General features: G+C 45.9%; 1 protein-coding gene across 1 annotated transcript in view; it reads left to right on the forward strand.

Annotated features, from left to right (window-relative positions):
* LOC142290088 (uncharacterized) overlaps window positions 1–20,305 on the forward strand; it is a 307,846-nt gene that overhangs the window by 222,000 nt on the left and 65,541 nt on the right. The window contains 3 exon segments of the mRNA XM_075334024.1: window positions 8,954–9,032; window positions 9,145–9,312; window positions 10,078–10,156. Coding sequence (XP_075190139.1) covers window positions 8,954–9,032; window positions 9,145–9,312; window positions 10,078–10,156 — 326 coding nt within the window.

Here is a 20,305-nt window from a genome sequence, read left to right on the forward strand (position 1 = left end):
CCAGGAGATCTCTTCAGTGGTGGCTTCGGCCCCTCTCTCTGTCTCAGGGGCGCTCCTTCCTGGTCCCGTCCTGGGTGATTCTCACCACGGATGCCAGTCTATCCGGCTGGGGAGCGGTATATCTCCACCACAGAGCGCAGGGCACTTGGACTCCATCCGAGTCAGCCCTCTCGATCAATGTGCTGGAAACCAGAGCCGTGCCTCTGGCTCTCCTAGCTTTTCACCACTTATTAGCGGGCAAGCACATCCGAGTTCAGTCAGACAACGCGACAGCGGTTGCCTACATCAATCACCAAGGCGGGACACGCAGCCGCCTGGCAATGTTGGAGGTACAACGCATCCTTCAATGGGCGGAGGACTCCAAGTCCACCATATCTGCAGTCCACATCCCAGGCGTGGAAAACTGGGAGGTAGATTATCTCAGCCGTCAAACCGTGGACGGTGGCGAGTGGTCCCTGCATCCGGCAGTGTTTCAGTCAATCTGCCGCAAGTGGGGCACTCCGGACGTGGACCTAATGGCATCCTGTCACAACAACAAGGTTCCGGTTTACGTGGCTCGCTCCCACGATCCTCAGGCATTCGCCGCGGACGCTCTGGTTCAAGACTGGTCTCAGTTTCGTCTGTCCTACGTGTTTCCCCCTCTAGCGCTCTTGCCCAGAGTTCTGCGCAAGATCAGACTAGAGGGCCGTCGAGTCATTCTCATTGCTCCGGACTGGCCCAGGCGAGCTTGGTACCCGGACCTGCTCCATCTGTCCGTAGAGGTGCCGTGGCATCTTCCGGACCGTCCAGACCTTCTCTCACAAGGTCCGTTTTTCCGCCAGAATTCTGCGGCTCTCAGATTGACGGCGTGGCTCTTGAGTCCTGGATCTTGACGGCTTCTGGTATCCCCCCTGAAGTCATCTCCACTATGACTCGGGCCCGTAAGTCTTCCTCTGCCTAGATCTATCACAGGACTTGGAAGATTTTCCTGTCCTGGTGCCGCTCTTCCGGCCATCCTCCTTGGCCTTTTTCCTTGCCGACCCTTCTGTCTTTTCTACAGTCCGGTCTGCAGCTGGGACTGTCCCTCAACTCTCTCAAGGGACAAGTCTCGGCTCTGTCAGTGCTGTTCCAGCGGCGTATCGCCCGGCTGGCTCAGATCCGCACCTTCTTGCAAGGCGCGTCTCACATCATTCCGCCTTACCGGCGGACCTCAATTTGGTTCTCACGGTTTTGCAGAAACCCCCCTTTGAGCCTCTTAGGGAGGTTTCTTTGTTGCGTCTTTCACAGAAAGTGGTCTTTCTAGTGGCCATAACTTCCCTCAGGAGAGTCTCTGATTTGGCTGCGCTCTCTTCGGAGTCACCTTTTTTGGTTTTTCATCAAGACAAAGTGGTTCTCCGTCCGACCCCGGACTTTCTTCCTAAGGTGGTTTCTCCTTTCCACCTTAACCAGGACATTACCCTACCTTCCTTTTGTCCGGCTCCTGTTTATCGCTTTGAAAAAGCGTTGCATACTTTAGATCTGGTGCGTGCTCTCCGGATCTATGTGTCCCGCACCGCTGCTCTTAGGCGGTGCACCTCTCTTTTTGTGCTAACCACAGGTCGGCGTAAGGGCCTCTCTGCTTCTAAGCTGACCTTAGCCCGTTGGATTAGGTCGGCCATTTCGGATGCCTACCAGTGTTCTCAGGTGCCTTCCCCGCCGGGGATCAAGGCACACTCGACCAGAGCTGTCGGTGCCTCTTGGGCTTTCAGGCACCAGGCTACGGCTCAGCAGGTCTGTCAGGCTGCCACTTGGACTAGCCTGCATACCTTTTCAAAGCACTACCAAGTGCATGCTCATGCTTCGGCAGATGCGAGCTTGGGCAGACGCATCCTTCAGGCGGCTGTCGCCCATTTGTGAAGTTAGGCTCCGCCTACTTCTTAGTTTTATTGTTATTCCCACCCATGGTCTGCTTTGAGACGTCCCATGGTCTTGGTCTCCCATAGGAACGTTAAAGAAAAAGAGAATTTTGTTTACTTACCGTAAATTCTTTTTCTTATAGTTCCGTATTGGGAGACCCAGCTCCCTGTTGCCTGTTGGCACTTTCTTGTTCCGCGTGTTATCACCGGCTGTTGTCGTAGACAGAGACTCCGGTTGTTCCGGTTCTTGCTCTGTTTTTACTTGTGGGTGGCTATTCTCCTTCAGCTTTTGCACTAAACTGGCTAGATCTGGTTCTCCAGGGGGTGTATAAGCTCAGAGGGAGGAGCTACACTTTTGAGTGTAGTACTTTGTGTGTCCTCCGGAGGCAGAAGCTATACACCCATGGTCTGGGTCTCCCAATACGGAACTATAAGAAAAAGAATTTACGGTAAGTAAACAAAATTCTCTTTTTTAAATAAAAAATTAATGGGCTTCCCTGTATTTTGATTGCCAGCCAAGGTAACGCCAGGCAGATGGGGGGTGGCATCCCGTAGCTGTCTGCTTTATCTGCGCTGAGAATCAAAAATACCGCGGAGTGCTACGTCATTTTTTTAAATGATTTATTATTACAGTACTGTCATGTCAGGCAATCAAAATACAGGGAAGCCCTTTTTTTTATTATTTTTTATTTAAATAAATAATTAAAAAAAATATATATGGGCTCCCGCTGCATTTTTTTGTATTCCTAGATAAGGGTAATCCAAGCAGCTACTGGCTGCTAACCCCCACTGCTTGGTGTTATCTTCACTGGCAATGGAAAATCCAGGGAAACATGTTTTTTTTTCATTTTTTTGCCAAAAAACTAAAAAGAAAATGACATGAGCCTCGCCATATTTTTGTATGCTAGCCAGGTACAGCAGGCAGGTACGGTTGCCCCCAACCCCCAGCTGCCTATTTTTACCTGGCTGGGAACTAAAAATATAGGGAAGCCCTTTTTTTGAATTATTTCATGAATTTCATGAAATAATTTAAAAAAAAAACCCGACGTGGGCTTCGCCCCATTTTTGTGTCCAGCCGGGTACAACTAGGCAGCTGGCAATTGGAATCCGCAGCACAAGGTAGCCCGAGGTTTCTGGGCGCCTCTGCTGCGAATTGCAGTCCGCAGCCGCCCCAGAAAATGGCGCTTTCATAGAAGCGCCATCATCTGGCGCTGTATCCAACTCTTCCAATAGCCCTGGAGCCGGGTGGCTTGCTGGGTAATCATGAGTTAATACTAGTTTTGTTTTACTAGCTAGTATTAAGCCAGAGATTCTTAATGTCAGGCAAGTTTGACCCGGCCGTTAAGAATCTCCAATAAAGGGTTAAAAAAAAGACACCACACAGAGAAAAAATACTTTAATAGAAATAAATACACAGACACACTTAGAGACTCCATGTTTATTACTCCCTCTTATCCCCTCCACGATCCTGCTCTTCTGTCTTCTTTCTCCTTCAACACATGCAGCTCTGCTACATCAGCAGCGCTGTATGTGAGGTAGATGCTGCTTTTCCCTATGCAGTAATCACTCAGTGTGTGACCAGAAGCTGCTGCCTATAAGCGGTGACGTCACCGCCGACTGGGGCGTTGCTATAGCAACGGTGATCTCCGTTATTGACCGCCTGTGGCAGCCGGTGAATAATGGAACGGAGAACAAGAACGGGGAGTCGACCGTGTGCCAGAGCATCTCGCTGGTACATGAAGATGCTGGAACGATCACCGTGTACCAGAGAGATGCACTGACAGGACCTAGCATGACGTCTGTAGCCAATGAGATAACAGACACGTGACTGGTCACATGCTATTTTGACATCCCGATAGGTCCTGTCATCAGTGCTGGTTCCCGGAGGACGCAGCGATCATCGGAAGGAAAAGCAGCAGGAGACAGCAGGAACGCGTCGCGGGGACCGGTAAGTGTTTTGGCAATGTTTATTAACTGTATGAGTACATTTATAATGTGTTTTTATGTGTTTGTGTTTGCCTCCCATTGTTTTCAATGGGGTTCGAGAGGTTCGTCGAACCGAACTCGAACGCCAGAGGGGTGGCTCATCTCTAGTCAAGAGACTCTAGATAGAGGGGTCCAGAGTACATGAGAAGCACAGGAGACATCTCAGAAATGGTTGTGTGAGGAGCAGAGATGGACATTTCTGTGGGAAGGTATCAGGAGATTAGGGAGAGATGTATGGAGAGGACAGTGCAGGTACATGGGGTGGATTAGCTGGTGTCCATTCTGGCATTGTAGGCTTCCCGCTGTGCACTAAGTTCTTCTGCCGATAATTGTTGCTTTGAGTTTCTGTTACCTCTATCGGGATCAAGATATTATAAGTTATATAAATTAGAGGTTGGACAGAGCGAGAGTAGAGTCCAACTCACACTGCATCATGGAAGGTCTACTACAGTCTTATATCAATCTGGGTCCAGGCAGGGATGGGCTCCTTCAAATGTGGTCATTGTCTTAGATGATGTATGTTGTTTAGATATCCTGAATGGGGGGGGGGTTTATTGCCTAGTATACTTATTTTGCTATTTTGTACATACAGTCCCATCCCTCTACACCTTCGGCCTGGGACAGCTCATAGAGTCCCACGGCCTCCAGTATCATCTCTATGCCGATGACACACAGATCTACCTCTCTGGACATGACATCACCTCTCTACTAACCAGAATCCCACAATGTCTGTCTGCTATTTCATCCTCTTTTTCTGCACGATTCCTAAAACTTAACATGGACAAAACAGAGTTCATTGTCTTTCCCCCTCCCCACTCATCTCCTCCAACAAGCCTTTCCATCAAACTCGATGGTTGCTCACTCTCCCCAGTCTCACAAGCTCGTTGCCTTGGAGTAACCCTCGACTCTGCTCTATCCTTCAAGCCACACATCCAAGCCCTCTTCAACTCATGCCGATTACAACTCAAAAATACAGTTAGGTCCAGAAATATTTGGACAGTGACCCAATTGTGGCGAGTTGGGCTCTGCATGCCACCACATTGGATTTGAAATGAAATCTCTACAACAGAATTCAAGTGCAGATTGTAACGTTTAATTTGAAGGTTTGAACAAAAATATCTGATGAAATGTGTACAATTCCTACAATTTCTTTTACAAACACTCCACATTTTAGGAGGTCAAAAGTAATTGGACAAATAAACCAAACCCAAACAAAATATTTTTATTTTCAATATTTTGTTGCGAATCCTTTGGAGGCAATCACTGCCTTAAGTCTGGAACCCATGGACATCACCAAACGCTGGGTTTCCTCCTTCTTAATGCTTTGCCAGGCCTTTACAGCCGCAGCCTTCAGGTCTTGCTTGTTTGTGGGTCTTTCCGTCTTAAGTCTGGATTTGAGCAAGTGAAATGCATGCTCAATTGGGTTAGGATCTGGTGATTGACTTGGCCATTGCAGAATGTTCCACTTTTCTGCACTCATGAACTCCTGGGTAGCTTTGGCTGTATGCTTGGGGTCATTGTCCATCTGTACTATGAAGCGGCGTCCGATCAACTTTGCGGCATTTGGCTGAATCTGGGCTGAAAGTATATCCCGGTACACTTCAGAATTCATCCGGCTACTCTTGTCTGCTGTTATGTCATCAATAAACACAATTGACCCAGTGCCATTGAAAGCCATGCATGCCCATGCCATCACGTTGCCTCCACCATGTTTTACAGAGGATGTGGTGTGCCTCGGATCATGTGCCGTTCCCTTTCTTCTCCAAACTTTTTTCTTCCCATCATTCTGGTACAGGTTGATCTTTGTCTCATCTGTCCATAGAATACTTTTCCAGAACTGAGCTGGCTTCATGAGGTGTTTTTCAGCAAATGTAACTCGGGCCTGTCTATTTTTGGAATTGATGAATGGTTTGCATCTAGATGTGAACTCTTTGTATTTACTTTCATGGAGTCTTCTCTTTACTGTTGACTTAGAGACCGATACACCTACTTCACTGAGAGTGTTCTGGACTTCAGTTGATGTTGTGAACGGGTTCTTCTTCACCAAAGAAAGTATGCGGCGATCATCCACCACTGTTGTCATCCGTGGACGCCCAGGCCTTTTTGAGTTCCCAAGCTCACCAGTAATTCCTTTTTTCTCAGAATGTACCCGACTGTTGATTTTGCTACTCCAAGCATGTCTGCTATCTCTCTGATGGATTTTTTCTTTTTTTTCAGCCTCAGGATGTTCTGTTTCACCTCAATTGAGAGTTCCTTAGACCGCATGTTGTCTGGTCACAGCAACAGCTTCCAAATGCAAAACCACACACCTGTAATCAACCCCAGACCTTTTAACTACTTCATTGATTACAGGTTAACGAGGGAGACGCCTTCAGAGTTAATTGCAGCCCTTAGAGTCCCTTGTCCAATTACTTTTGGTCCCTTGAAAAAGAGGAGGCTATGCATTACAGAGCTATGATTCCTAAACCCTTTCTCCGATTTGGATGTGAAAACTCTCATATTGCAGCTGGGAGTGTGCACTTTCAGCCCATATTATATATATAATTGTATTTCTGAACATGTTTTTGTAAACAGCTAAAATAACAAAACTTGTGTCACTGTCCAAATATTTCTGGCCCTGACTGTATCTCCCGGATCCGTGCTTTCCTTAACCAAGAATCAGCAAAAACATTAGTGCATGCCCTCATCATCTCCCGCCTCGACTACTGCAACCTCCTGCTCTCTGGCCTCCCTTCCAACACTCTTGCACCCCTCCAATCTGTCCTAAACTCTGCGGCTCGCCTAATCCACCTCTCCCCTCGCTACTCCCCAGCCTCGCCACTCTGCCAATCCCTTCACTGGCTTCCCATCACCCAACAACTCCAGTTCAAAACATTAACAATGACATACAAAGCCATGCACAACCTGTCTCCACCCTACATCTGTGACCTAGTCTCCCGGTACCTACCTGCACGCAACCTCAGATCCTCACAAGATCTCCTTCTCTGCTCCTCTCTTATCTCCTCTTCCCACAATCGCGTACAAGATTTCTCCTGTGCATCCCCCATACTCTGGAATGCTCTACCTCAGCACATCAAACTCTCACCTACCCTGGAAAGCTTCAAGAGGAACCTCAAGACCCACCTCTTCCAACAAGCCTACAACCTACAATAGCCCTCAGTCCAGTAGACCACTGCGCAACCAGCTCTGTCCTCACCTATTGTACCATCACCCATTCCCTGTAGACTGTGAGCCCTCGCGGGCAGAGTCCGCTCTCCCCCTTTACCAGTCTGTTTTGTACTGTTAATGATTGTTGTACGTGTACCCACTTTCACTTGTAAAGCACCATGGAATAAATGGGTCTATAATAATAAATAATAATAATAATACAGTGCTGGCCAAAAGAATTGGCACCCCTGCAATTCTGTCAGATAATACTCAGTTTCTTCCTGAAAATGATTGCAATCACAAATTCTTTGGTATTATCTTCATTTAATTTGTCTTCAATTAAAAAAAAAAATTGTCATAAAGCCAAATTGGATATAATTCCACACCAAACATAAAAAGGGGGTGGACAAAAGTATTGGCACTGTTTGAAAAATCCTGTGATGCTTCTGTAATTTGTGTAAATAACAGCCCCTGTAACTTACCTGTGGCACCTAACAGGTGCTGGCAATAATAAATCACACTTGCAGCCAGGTGACATGGAGTAAAGTTGCCTCAGCCTCTGTCCTGTGTCCTTGTGTGCACCGCATTGAGCACGGAGAAAAGAAAGACCAAAGAACTGTCTGAGGAATTGAGAATCCAAATTGTGAGGAAGCATGAGCAATCTCAAGGCTACAAGTCCATCTCCAAAGACCTGAAAGTTCCTGTATCTACGGTGCGCAGTGTCATCAGGAAGTGTAAAGCCCATGGCACTGTGGCAACCTCCCTAGATGTGGAAGGAAAAGAAAAATTGATGAGAGATTTCAGCGCAAGATTGTGCGGATGGTGGATAAAGAACCTCGACTAACATCCAAACAAGTTCAAGCTGCCCTGCAGTCCGAGGGTACAACAGTGTCACCCCGTACTATCCATCGGCGTCTGAATGAAAAGGGACTGTATGGTAGGATACCCAGGAAGACCCCACTTCTTACCCCGAGACATAAAAAAGCCAGGCTGGAGTTTGCCAAAACTTACCTGAGAAAGCCTAAAACGTTTTAGAAGAATGTTCTCTGGTCAGATGAGACAAAAGTAGAGCTTTTTGGGAAAGGCCATCAACATAGAGTTTACAGGAAAAAAAAGAGGCATTCAAAGAAAAGAACATGCTCCCTACAGTCAAACATGGTGGAGGTTCCCTGATGTTTTGGGGTTGCTTTGCTGCCTCTGGCACTGGACTGCTTGACTGTGTGCATGGCATTATGAAGTCTGAAGACTACCAACAAATTTTGCAGCCTAATGTAGGGCCCAGTGTGAGAAAGCTGGGTCTCCCTCAGAGGTCATGGGTCTTCCAGCAGGACAATGACCCGAAACGCACTATAAAATGGTTTGATAGCACTGGAGACTACTAAAGTGGCCAGCAATGAGTCCAGACCTGAATCCTATAGAACACCTGTGGAGAGATCTCAAAATGGCAGTTTGGAGAAGGCCCCTTCAAATCTCAGGGACCTGGAGCAGTTTGCCAAAGAAGAATGGTCTAAAATTCCAGCAGAGCATTGTAAGAGACTCATTGATGGTTACCGGAAGCGGTTGTGCGCAGTTATTTTGGCTAAAGGTTGTGCAACCAAGTATTGGGCTAAGGGTGCCAATACTTTTGTCTGGCCCATTTTTGGACTTTTGTGTGAAATGATCAATGATTTGATTTTTGTTTCATTCTCTTTTGTGTTTTTTCATTGCAAGCAAAATAAATGAAGATAATACCAAAGAATTTGTGATTGCAATCATTTTCAGGAAGAAACTGAGTATTCTCTGACAGAATTGCAGGGGTGCCAATACTTTTGGCCAGCACTGCATTTATATTGTATGATTCAGATTTCTCACCCAATCCTTTTCTTTCTTCCCATTCCATTTAGGGTACAGAATATCTACAGGTTTGTTTCATAAAATATTTTCCTTTGCATCAATAACTCAAAAAGGATGGAGCAGGACAGAGAGCACATGGCTGCCCGGATACTAGACCTCACCCTGGAGATAATCTACTGGATCACTGGAGAGGTGAGCGCTTCACATCACATCACTCTGATCTCTAGGAATAAAGCAGGGAAATGACGGGGAAGGTGAAGGATCTTCAGAATAGATGTAGTGACCGGCGTCTTCCCATACACAGGATCACAAAGTAGTGAAAACGTCGTCTGGGGAGTGTGTGACCCCCCGTGTGTCAGGAGGACGGAGCAGGACCCCGAGTGACATCACCGAGCCTCCACCTCATTCACTGATACATGAGCAGAAGATCCTGGAACTGACCCACAGGATCACTGAGCTGCTGAGCGGAGAGGTGAGCGCTGCCGTGAATGCCATATAATAATGTGGGGGAGGGGCCTGCTAATGGCGGATCATTGTATGTGTCAGGTTCCTATAAGGTGTCAGGACGTCACCGTCTATTTCTCCATGGAGGAGTGGGAGTATCTAGAAGGACACAAGGATCTGTACAAGGACGTCATGATGGAGAATCTCCAGCCCCTCACATCTCCGGGTAAGAGGAGACCGTCCTGATTATAGAGGAGAGGCCGGGTCTGAGGTCACCTGGACCCCCCATCATCTGATCATCACATGTAGACGATGTATTCAGTCACTGTGTATATATCCTATAGATGGGTCCAGTCCAAGAAATCCACCAGAGAGAAGTCCCAGTCCTCTATATTCCCAGGGTCCTCCAGAGGAAAAGCCGAATATCCTCCTGGATCATCAGGTAGATGGGATGACATTTTTGGAAATCCTCTATAGACTGATGTAATGACGCTTTCTAGTGATCTCCAGCAGCGGTGGAGTGTAGGTGTCGTGTCCTCTGGGGTCGGAAGTGACTACAAATGGTTTTTAATTTTATAAAAGATTGTGACAAATGTCATTGTGTGGTGAGAACCTTCTCTCCTTCTCTGGACTTGGACTTTCCTTTTGGTATTGAGCCTCATCACATTTATAAGTTGTTACTGACGCTTGGAATTCATGTGTATATATGTTACTTGCTCCTACGTGTAGCGGGTGACACACTGAGAAGTGCTGACCGCCTTCCTCTATATTGACATTTCTCTTTTTTCTTAAGTGTTATGTGGAATCCTTCCAGGAAAGTCTCGGTGGAACGACGAGTGGACACGGACATCCCTTATCCATGTCGGTGAATGGTAAGAACCTTCCATAAACTCTGTGTTTTCTTCTATCTGTGTAATTTACAGACGGAGTTTCCCTTGAACCGCCTCCTGAATATCAATGGAGGAGATGTAGATGGCCTAAAATTCCTCATCCATGGAGTTGGGTCATTTAATATCATCAGGTTCTTTTTCTACAAGGCTCAGATTTAATATCTGATATTTTCAGGCTGGGGAAATGCAGGAAAGTTTTGAACACATATTAGTCATTCAATTTGGGTTTTACATTCAGTATCATTGACACTGGTGTATGTAATCTTGCCCCTCTACCTCTGTAGTATAACATCCAGCTTCCCACCCCTGGTGTATAAAAGTTTGTTTCATTGCCCTCTAAATGTATAACCTCCGACACCCCCCCCCCACCACCACCATCATGCTGTCTTCCTTTAGTTACATGTAATATAATGGCTGGTGGTGCGGAGCTCACTGATACCAGTGCAGTCCTGTAATAGGAACCACTGGGGTAACATGTCTCTTACTGACATTTCTTCCTTCTGAACCTTCCCCCATCACCTGTGAGTGATATTATTGGGAAGTGGAAGGAATGGCAGCAACTCAGCCATGAAGTGGAGACCTGTTGTGAATGTCAGTTATGCTTTTGCTGCTGTGAGGCTCGCTCTTGTGGCCAGGAATGGTTTGGACAGAGACCAGGTGTGTTGGAGCAATGGGCGTTTCCATCGCTACCTCTCTGCCTATTTAAACCCTGGTCTGCTGGCAGGCTGAGCCGGATGTCATTTGTTCTTTGTTTACCAGCCTTCTCATCCTGCACCAGACCACATCTTCTCCAGATAATTGCTTGGTTCTTCCTTGTATTGTTTTGTTCTTTTTGCACTTTTTTGGGTTTGTCATTTACTGTGGTTGTCAGTTTTTTGCATGCAGGAATCTTCCCTCTCAGTTGCTTAGCTGAGAAGCTCCCTGCAGCTATGTTTGGAGTATTGCTCCTATAAGTCCATGTGTTTGTTGCTTCTTGAATTTGTAATGGTTCCTGTTTTCTGTTCATTGGTATGACAAGAGCGCCTGATATAGGACGGAGTTCAGATCTAGTGATCTGAGGGCTTTTTGTACTATCAGGAGTTTGGATTTTTGTAGGGTTTTTCTCTGGCCACCATCAGCCCCTTTCCTATCCTGTCCTATTTAGTCAATGGGGCCTCACCTTTGCTAATCCTATCATCTATCTGTGTATTGTGTTTTCCTATATCACCGTAGTCTTTGAATGTGGGGGGCTTGCTATTCTTTATCTATTTTCTGAGGCAAAGAGTTATTAATCTTTCCTTCCTTTAGGATAGCTAGTTCTCCGGCTGGGTTCGCGGTGCACAGGATGTTAGTTCACCCCTCGGCTACTTCTAGTGCTGATGGTTAGTAAGGGGATGGCGGCCAGATTAGTTGTCAATGCTCTTGGTACCTTTTTACCAATGATTTATGGTGATCTTCCATGGTTCCGGATCATAACAGAACATCCGGCCTAAAATTTAAAGGGTACTCTTAAGAAGGAAAAAAGAAAAAAATAAATTAAAAAAAGTCTTTTTTTCTTTTTCCTCTTTTTCTTTGGGTTCTGTGGAAGATTTCTTTTTTCTAGCATGGATGAGTTGGGTGAGCGTGTTGCTCATCTTGATGCTAAGGTTCGTCGTACAGAGTCTTTTCTTGCACAGACTCCCCTTACAGAGCCTAAGATTCCCGTTCCTGAATTTTTTCGGGAGATAGAGCGAGATTTTTAAGCTTCAAAAATAATTGTAAATTATTTTTTGACCTGCGTCCTAAGTCCTCAGGGAATCCCGTAGAGCAGGTTAAGATTGTCCTCTCCTTGCTGCATGGTGACGCTCAGGACTGGGCCTTCTCTTTGGCGTCTGATGATCCGATTCTCAGTGATGTGGGCTCCTTTTTTCAGGCCTTGGGATTATTATATGACAAACTCAATATTGTGGACCAAGCAGAAAAGGTCTTGTTGTCCTTAACTCAGGGTTTGGATTCTGCAGAAACGTTTTGTCAGAAATTTCGAAAGTGGGCGGTCCTTACCAAATGGAATGATGACGCGTTTGCGGCTCTTTTTCGGAAGGGTATTGCTGATGCTGTGAAGGATGTAATGGTGGGATTCCCCGTCCCTTCTGGTCTTGATGCCTCCATGACCCTAGCCATTCAGATCGATAGGCGGTTACGTGAGCGCAGGAAGATACCTGCTGGTTTTGTGCCTGTGGAACAACCTTTGGAGCCTATGGAGTGTGATAGGGTCTTCTCTAATGCTAGTTGGCAGGGGTTCAGACGGAAGAATAGACTGTGCTTCTATTGTGGAGACGCTTCTCATAACATCTCTGTCTGCCCTAAACGTGAAAGGAGATTGGCTACTTCTGTTACTGTGGGTTCTTTGCAACCAAAGTTTCTTTTGTCTGTCACATTGATTTGCTCATTGTCATTTTCTGCACTGGCCTTTGTGGACTCAGGGGCAGCGCTCAATTTGATGTATTTTGGGTTTGCTAGGGATTGTGGTTTCCCCATGGTTCCTTTGCAAACTCCTATTCCTTTAAGGGGCATTGATGCTACCCCTTTGGCAGAAAATAAACCCCAATTTTGGACCCAGGTGCCTATGAGAGTTGCACCAGCGCATCAGGAAACTTGTACATTTTTAGTATTGCATAATCTACAAGATACTTTGGTACTAGGATTTCCGTGGTTGCAGACCCATAATCCAGTTCCTGACTGGAGATCCTTGTCGGTAGCTAGTTGGGGTTGTCAAGGTGTGCATCAGGACCTTTCCGTGTCGTCCACGTCTGCTCAGGCAGTTGATGTTCCGGCCTTCTTGTCTGATTTCCGTGATATATTTAATGACCAGGAATCTGATTCTCAGCCCACACACCGGGACTGTGACTGTGCCATTGAGTTGGTGCCCGGTTGTAAATTTCCCAAGGGGCAGATTTTCAACTTGTCTGTGCCCGAACATGCCATGCGGTCATAAATCAGGGAATCATTGGAGAAGGGGCACATGCTGCCCTCTTCTTCTCCTTTGGGTGCTGGCTTTTTCTTTGCTGCTAAGAAAGATGGGTCGTTGAGACCTTGTATTGATTACCATCTTCTTAATAAAATTACGATCAAATATCAGTACCCTTTGCCTCTGATGTCTGATCTGTTCTCTAGAGTGAAGAGTGCCAAATGGTTTACGAAACTGGATCTCAAGGGTGCGTATAATCTCATCCGTATTAAGGAGGGTGATGAATGGAAGACTGCTTTTAATACTCCTGAGGGGCATTTTGAGTACCTAGTGATGTCTTTTGGGCTCACTAATGTCCCCTCCGTCTTCCAGGCCTTCATGAATGATATTTTTCGGGACTTTATTGGTAAATTTTTGATTGTCTATTTGGATGACATCTTGATTTTTTTGTGATGATTGGGACTCTCATGTTGGGCAAGTACGGGCTGTTATTCAGATACTTAAGGAAAATGCACTGTACGGGAACCTGTCAGCAGAAATTTTGCCCTAAACCTAAAAGTTTCCCCCTCTGCAGCTCCTGGGCTGCATTTTAGCAAGTTTCCTATAGCTATCCTGCCCCCTTTTAGACCAAAATAAATAGTTTATAAAGTGGTACCTTTTCGGTTTGAAAATCTTGTTAATTCTACCACGGGGGCGGGCTCTCTGGTGTCCGTTACTGTCCCTCCTGCCGATGTACGCCGTCCCCCAACGCTCCATTTCATACTTCAGGACGCCGCCCAGTGAGCCCAAGTTGCCGCGCATGCGCAGTGCCACTGTCAGAGTTAAAATGACGATGATGATTAGACTCAAGCGGTCCCTTGGGATCTAACTGCTGTTTCAAATTATATTGTCATGTGTGCACATGAGACTAAAAAATAACGAACGGCAAGTCAGTTATAGCTATCTCCATGATGGGCACTGACCAAGTGGTCTTTATTCTTAGACAAAGCCCCTAGACCCAGAAGTGAAGGGTGTGAACAAAAGTTTTAGTCCAATCAAGTATCGTGGGTCGGGGCTTCAAGACATATAGAAATCTGCATATCCTCTTTGGATTGGTACAGTCCAGGCTCCAGGAATTTCTTTTGTTTATCACCTCGGGTGTAGACAGGATATGGCAGCCATCTTTAAAATTTCATGTGCTGGTATACTGTATTAAGGAAAAATCACTGAATATGCAATGTACCTATATATTCGTGTTAGTGAAAAGAAATAGCAAAAAACTGACCCGCACATCCAACAAATGTGAACAGGTGCTAACTGAAAAAACATAGTAACTATAAATGCAAACAGTTGCACACTGAAAAAAGCCAAAACTTTACCAGGGAAGATATGGCACTGCATTACTGCAAAAGAGATATATTTAGTTTATGTATTGGCCAATGCATGTAAGCCCGGAGACCAACGGCAAGGTAATCTCTGTAATCCGGGAACCTAACTTAAATGCCACTATCTAGGTTAAAAACATCCTTATCTGGGCAAAATGCCACTATTTGAACTACAAACCTCCATGTATGGGCAGCTAGGTCCTGCTATAATGGTTATGAACACAGCCAGGTCTTAGGGCGGAGTGCTCAGTCAGAAAAAGACTCACTAGAAATATCAAAAACCTGACCCGCACATCCAACAAATGTGAACAGGTGCTAACTGAAAAAACATAGTAACTATAAATGCAAACAGTTGCACACTGAAAAAAGCCAAAAATTTACCAGGGAAAATATGGCACTGCATTACTGCAAAAGAGAGATATTTAGTTTATGTATTGGCCAATGCATGTAAGCCCGGAGAGGAGGTAAGGGTGGATGGGACCCTGGGAAGCAGTGACCATGCTATCATAGAGTTTTGGATAACTAGAGGAGGAACACCAGTGAAAACTCAGACTTCAAGGCTGGATTTCAGAAAGGCAGATTTTAAAGGACTCCGAAAGAGAATAGCAGGGATTCAATGGCTGTATGTCCTTAAGGACAGAAATGTCCAGGAAGGATGGGACATCTTGAAAAATGAAATTCTAAAAGCGCAATTGTTAACAATCCCTAAAAGAGGGAAGAATAAGAAATATTTAAGGAAATCCGGATGGATGAACACAGAACTTACACACATGCTAAAAAGGAAGAAAGAAATGTTTATTAAATGGAAAGAGGGAGGCCTATCTAAAGAAGAATATAACACCGCCTGTAAAACCTGCAGGGCAAACATCCGATTAGCCAAAGCTGATAATGAAATAAGGCTTGCAAGAGATGTCAAAAACAACAAATAAGGATTTTGGAGTTATGTCAAAAATAAAAGAAAATTCATATATGTTATAGGAATTTTACAGGATGAAAATGGAGAAGTTGTAAAAAATGATGTTTGGAAGGCCGAACTTTTAAATTTGTTATTTTGCATCTGTTTTCTCTGAAAAAGTTTAGAGTAAAATCAACTGATCTTCACCATTCTATTGTAGGATTAAAAGAACCCAGGCCGTCAATAAACAAAGAGATAGTGAGGGAATACTTGGCTAACATTAATGAATTCAAGTCCCCAGGTCCAGATGAATTACACCCCAGAGTACTGAAGGAGATAGCAGAGGAAATATTAGAACCACTCTTCATAATTTTTGAAACTTCTTGGAGAAGAGGAGAAGTTCCAGAAGACTGGAGAAGAGCAAATGTTGTCCCTATCTTCAAAAAGGGGAAGAAGCTGGACCCAGGGAACTACAGGCCTGTGAGCCCGACTTCCATACCAGGAAAGATCTTTGAACAAATTATTAATCAACATTTATGAAAGTACCTGGATGAAAATGAAGTGATTAGCCAGAGCCAGCATGGGTTTGTAACTAATAAGTCATGTCAGACTAACTTAATTTCCTTCTATGACAAAATCACTGACTGGGTGGATCAGGGAAATGCAGTAGATATAGTAGATCTTGACTTCAGTAAAGCATTTGACAAAGTATCTCATACAATCCTTATTGAAAATATAACCAAATGTGGAGTGGACAAGGCAACTGTTAGATGGACTCGTAACTGGCTTAGTGATCGGAGTCAAAGAGTGGTCATAAATGGCTGCACATCCAGTTGGAAGACTGCCTCAAGTGGGGTACCACAGGGCTCTGTCCTGGGCCCCGTGTTATTCAACATCTTTATCAATGATTTAGATGAAGGTATTAAGGGTAAACTGATTACCGTATTTTTCGCTTTATAAGACGCACTTTTGTTCCCCCAAATTTTTTTGGGAAAGTAGGGGGTGCGTCTTATAATCTGAACATATGGGGGGGTGTATATTATATATAATTATAATACTGCAGGGTCCAGGGGACGTGGGGGCAGCTCTGGAGCGGTGCTGGGGGCTTGTGAAAGCTGCCGGAGTGAGCCTTTGATCTCCTGCTCCCGCTCATATAATATGCACTGCCGCTGTCCATCACCGTGGTGCTGAAACCGCACCGCGGTGATGGGCTGGGGCAGCGGCGCATATTATATCTGCCTGCGCCTCCCCTTTGATGGCATATGATCCCCCCTGTGTTAGATATGGCTCCCATACTGCTGCCCATAGTAAAATAAAAAAAGCTTTGCTTACCTCCAGCGCTGATCTCCCGGTGTCTCTGCTGCCGCTGTGATCAGGCACGCAGAGATTATATCACTCTGCTGTGCCGTTCACATGACCGGCACTGAGAACCAGGAAGTGGAGGAGCAGCAGCAGCACGGAGGGAGACACGAGGAGGGACAGCGTTGAGAAGGTAAGGAAAGTGTTTTATTTTACTATGGGCAGCAGTATGGGGGCCATATCTAACACTGGGGAGGTGTGCCATCTATAATGGCCATGGGCAGCACACATGGGGGCCTTATCTAACAAAGGGGAGGTGTGCCATCTATAGTGGCCATGGGCAGCACACATGGGGGCCATATCAAACACAGGGGAGGTTTGCCATCCATAGGAGACCTGTGCCAGCTGTAGGAGACGTGTGCCATCCATAGGAGACCTGTGCCAGCTGTATGAGATGTGTGCCATCTATAGGAGACCTGTGCCAGCAATAGGGGATGTGTGTCATCAATGGGGGACATGTAGCATCACTGGGGAACGTGTCCCAGCACAAGGGGGCTATATTCAATGTAAGGGGGCCATATCCAGATTAAGGGGGGCTAATTTTAGGATGGGGGGCTATGAGGGACATATACCCTATATGATTTGTTAGACAGACACTGGCATTATAAGATGGATCCCATTTAACATTAAAAAAAAAATTCTCTTTTCCTTCACCAAATTTGGGGGTGCGTCTTATAATCAGGTGCGTCTTATAAAGCGAAAAATACGGTAAATTTGCTGATGACACAAAGCTAGGAGGAATAGCTAATACTAGAGAAGAGAGAGAGAGAGAGGATTCAACAAGATCTAACCAAGCTGGAACAATTGGCAGCAACTAATAGAATGGTTTTTAACAGGGAGAAATGCAAAGTCATACATCTTGTCAAGAGTAATGAAATGAGCATATACAGCATGAGAGGAATAGAGCTATCCAAATACATGTGTGAAAAAGACTTAGGTATACTAATAGATCACAGACTGAACATGAGTCAACAGTGTGACGCAGCAGCAAAAAAGGCAAACGCCATTCTAGGATGTATTTAGAGAAGCATACAGTCTAGATCACGTGAAGTCATTATCCCCCTTTACTCCTCTTTGGTCTGACCTCATCTGGAATATTGTGTCCAGTTCTGGGCACCACATTTTAAAAAAAGACATCAACAAACTGGAGCAAGTTCAGAGAAGAGTGACCAGAATGGTGACCGGTCTGCAAACCATATCCTATGAGGAACGGTTAAAGGATTTAGGATTGTTTAGCTTGCAAAAGAGAAGACTGAGAGGAGACCTAATAACTGTCTACAAATATCTTACAGGCGGTCACAATGTAGAGGGATCGGTTTTATTCTCATTTTCACAAGGAAAGACTAGAAGCAATGGATGAAACTGATGGGAGGAGACACAGATTAGATATTAGAAAAAACTGTGACAGTGAGAGTGATCAATGAGTGGAACAGGCGGCCACGAGAGGTGGTGAGTTCTCCTTCAATTGGAAGTCTTTAAAAAGAGGTTGGACGGACATCTGTCTGGGATGATTTAGTGAATCCTGCTTTGAGCAGGGGGTTGGACTAGATGACCCAGGAGGCCCCTTCCAATTCTACCATTCTATGGCGGACTTTGCACGTTGCAACATCGCAAGCCGATGCTGCGATGTCGCACGCGATAGTCCCCGCCCCTGTCGCAGGTACGATATCTTGTGATAGCTGGCGTAGCGATAATTATCGCTGCGCCAGCTTCACATGCACTCACCTGCCCTGCGACCGTCGCTCTGGCCGGCGTCCCACCTTCTTCCTAAGGGGGCGGGTCGTGCTGCGTCACAGCGACGTCACACGGCAGGCGGTGGAGGGGCGGAGATGAGCAGGATGTAAACATCCCGCCCACCTCCGTCCTTCCGTATAGCCGCTGGCGGCAGATAAGGAGATGTTCCTCGTTCCTGCGGCTTTACACACAGCGATGTGTGCTGCCGCAGGAACGAGGAACTACATCGTACCTGTCGCGGCACCAGCATTATGGAAATGTCGGAGCCTGCACCGATGATACGATAACGACACTTTTGCGCTCGTTCATCGTATCATCTAGGATTTACACACTACGACATCGCAAGTGACGCCGGATGTGTGTCTCTTTCGATTTGACCCCACCGACATCGCACCTGCGATGTCGTAGTGTGCAAAGCCGCCCTATGATTCTAAACACAATGCCGAGCCGTACATCACCAAGCACAATGCCGAGCTCTATATCAAGCAGAATTCCGAGCGTCATACAGAGTGATGTAAAGCCGCCACCACTGGACTCTGGAGGAAACGTGTTTTGTGCAGGGATGGCTCACACTGCTGGATGTGTCTGGAGTTGGTGAATGAGGATGATGCTCTGGGCTGTTAACAGGGGGCGGCTGCAGCCTCTTCGCTCCAGTGAAGGGAAATTTTAATGTTTCAGTACATCAATCGCGTACAAGATTTCTCCCGTGCATCCCCCATACTCTGGAACGCTCTACCTCAGCACATCAGACTCTCCACTACCGTGGAAAGCTTCAAGAGGAACCTCAAGACCCACCTCTTCCAACAAGCCTACAACCTACAATAGCCCTCAGTCTAGTAGACCACTGTGCAACCAGCTCTGTCCTCACCTATTGTACCATCACCCATTCCCTGTAGACTGTGAACCCTTGCGGGCAGGGTCCTCTCTCCTCCTATACCAGTCTGTCTTGTACTGTTAATGATTGTTGTACATATACCCTCTCTCACTTGTAAAGCGCCATGGAATAAATGGCGCTATAATAATAAATAATAATAATAATCTCAACACTTTACCAAAAGCTGTGCTAGGTTTCGTAGTGTTTCTAGGCAATAAGAGGCGCACAGTACAATGAAGATAATAAGTGTTACGATCTCATCTGGGGAGGAAGATTCGTTAGGGTAAGCAGCACGGAATGGATGTGATGATGCAGCGGGGAGCGGTGCTATAAGATGGTATGTGAAACAACAAAGACAGAGCTGGATATGCAGGACATTATGTGAGTCTGCGATGCTGAAAGTAGTAGATGCAGCAGAGTTGAAGGTGTGAACTGCGCCTTGATGAAGGAGTACGGGTAGTACAAAACACCAGAGTAGAGCAGGCAATCAGGAACCTTGTTGCTGGAATGGAGAAAGCACCCAGGACCAGCAGACTTGAGAAGGTAATCAGGCACCTTGTTTCTGGAGAGTTGAGAGCACCTTGGAATAGCAGAGATGTGTGAGCTGGCAGGTAAATGCAGCAGGGTTGATGGCACCGGCAGTAGCTGAGACTGTCATACATCAGGATTTTAACCCTTGACTCTGTGGTCGGCTTGTCTGTGCACTAAGCCACAGCAGATATCCCTTTTCTCTGGGTATTTATCGTCTGTTAACCTAAAAGACTAAAGCAAGGATAACACGTATTTTTACTTATTCATTTGTCTATCCTGTCACCTTTTGGGTGTGGCTATGTATAGCTTCCCCTGATGGTGTTTCCTGCTGGTGATATCCTCATTTGGATGTCCAACAATACAGCTGTTATTAATACCGGTAATTGAGACTAGCCGGGGTTTATCTCTCCGCTGTTAATGCTCTTCACCCTGAACTTATCTTCTGTTT

The sequence above is a fragment of the Anomaloglossus baeobatrachus genome, chromosome 2 (assembly GCF_048569485.1).
Source record: "Anomaloglossus baeobatrachus isolate aAnoBae1 chromosome 2, aAnoBae1.hap1, whole genome shotgun sequence".
In the NCBI taxonomy this organism is placed as follows: Eukaryota; Metazoa; Chordata; class Amphibia; order Anura; family Aromobatidae; genus Anomaloglossus; species Anomaloglossus baeobatrachus.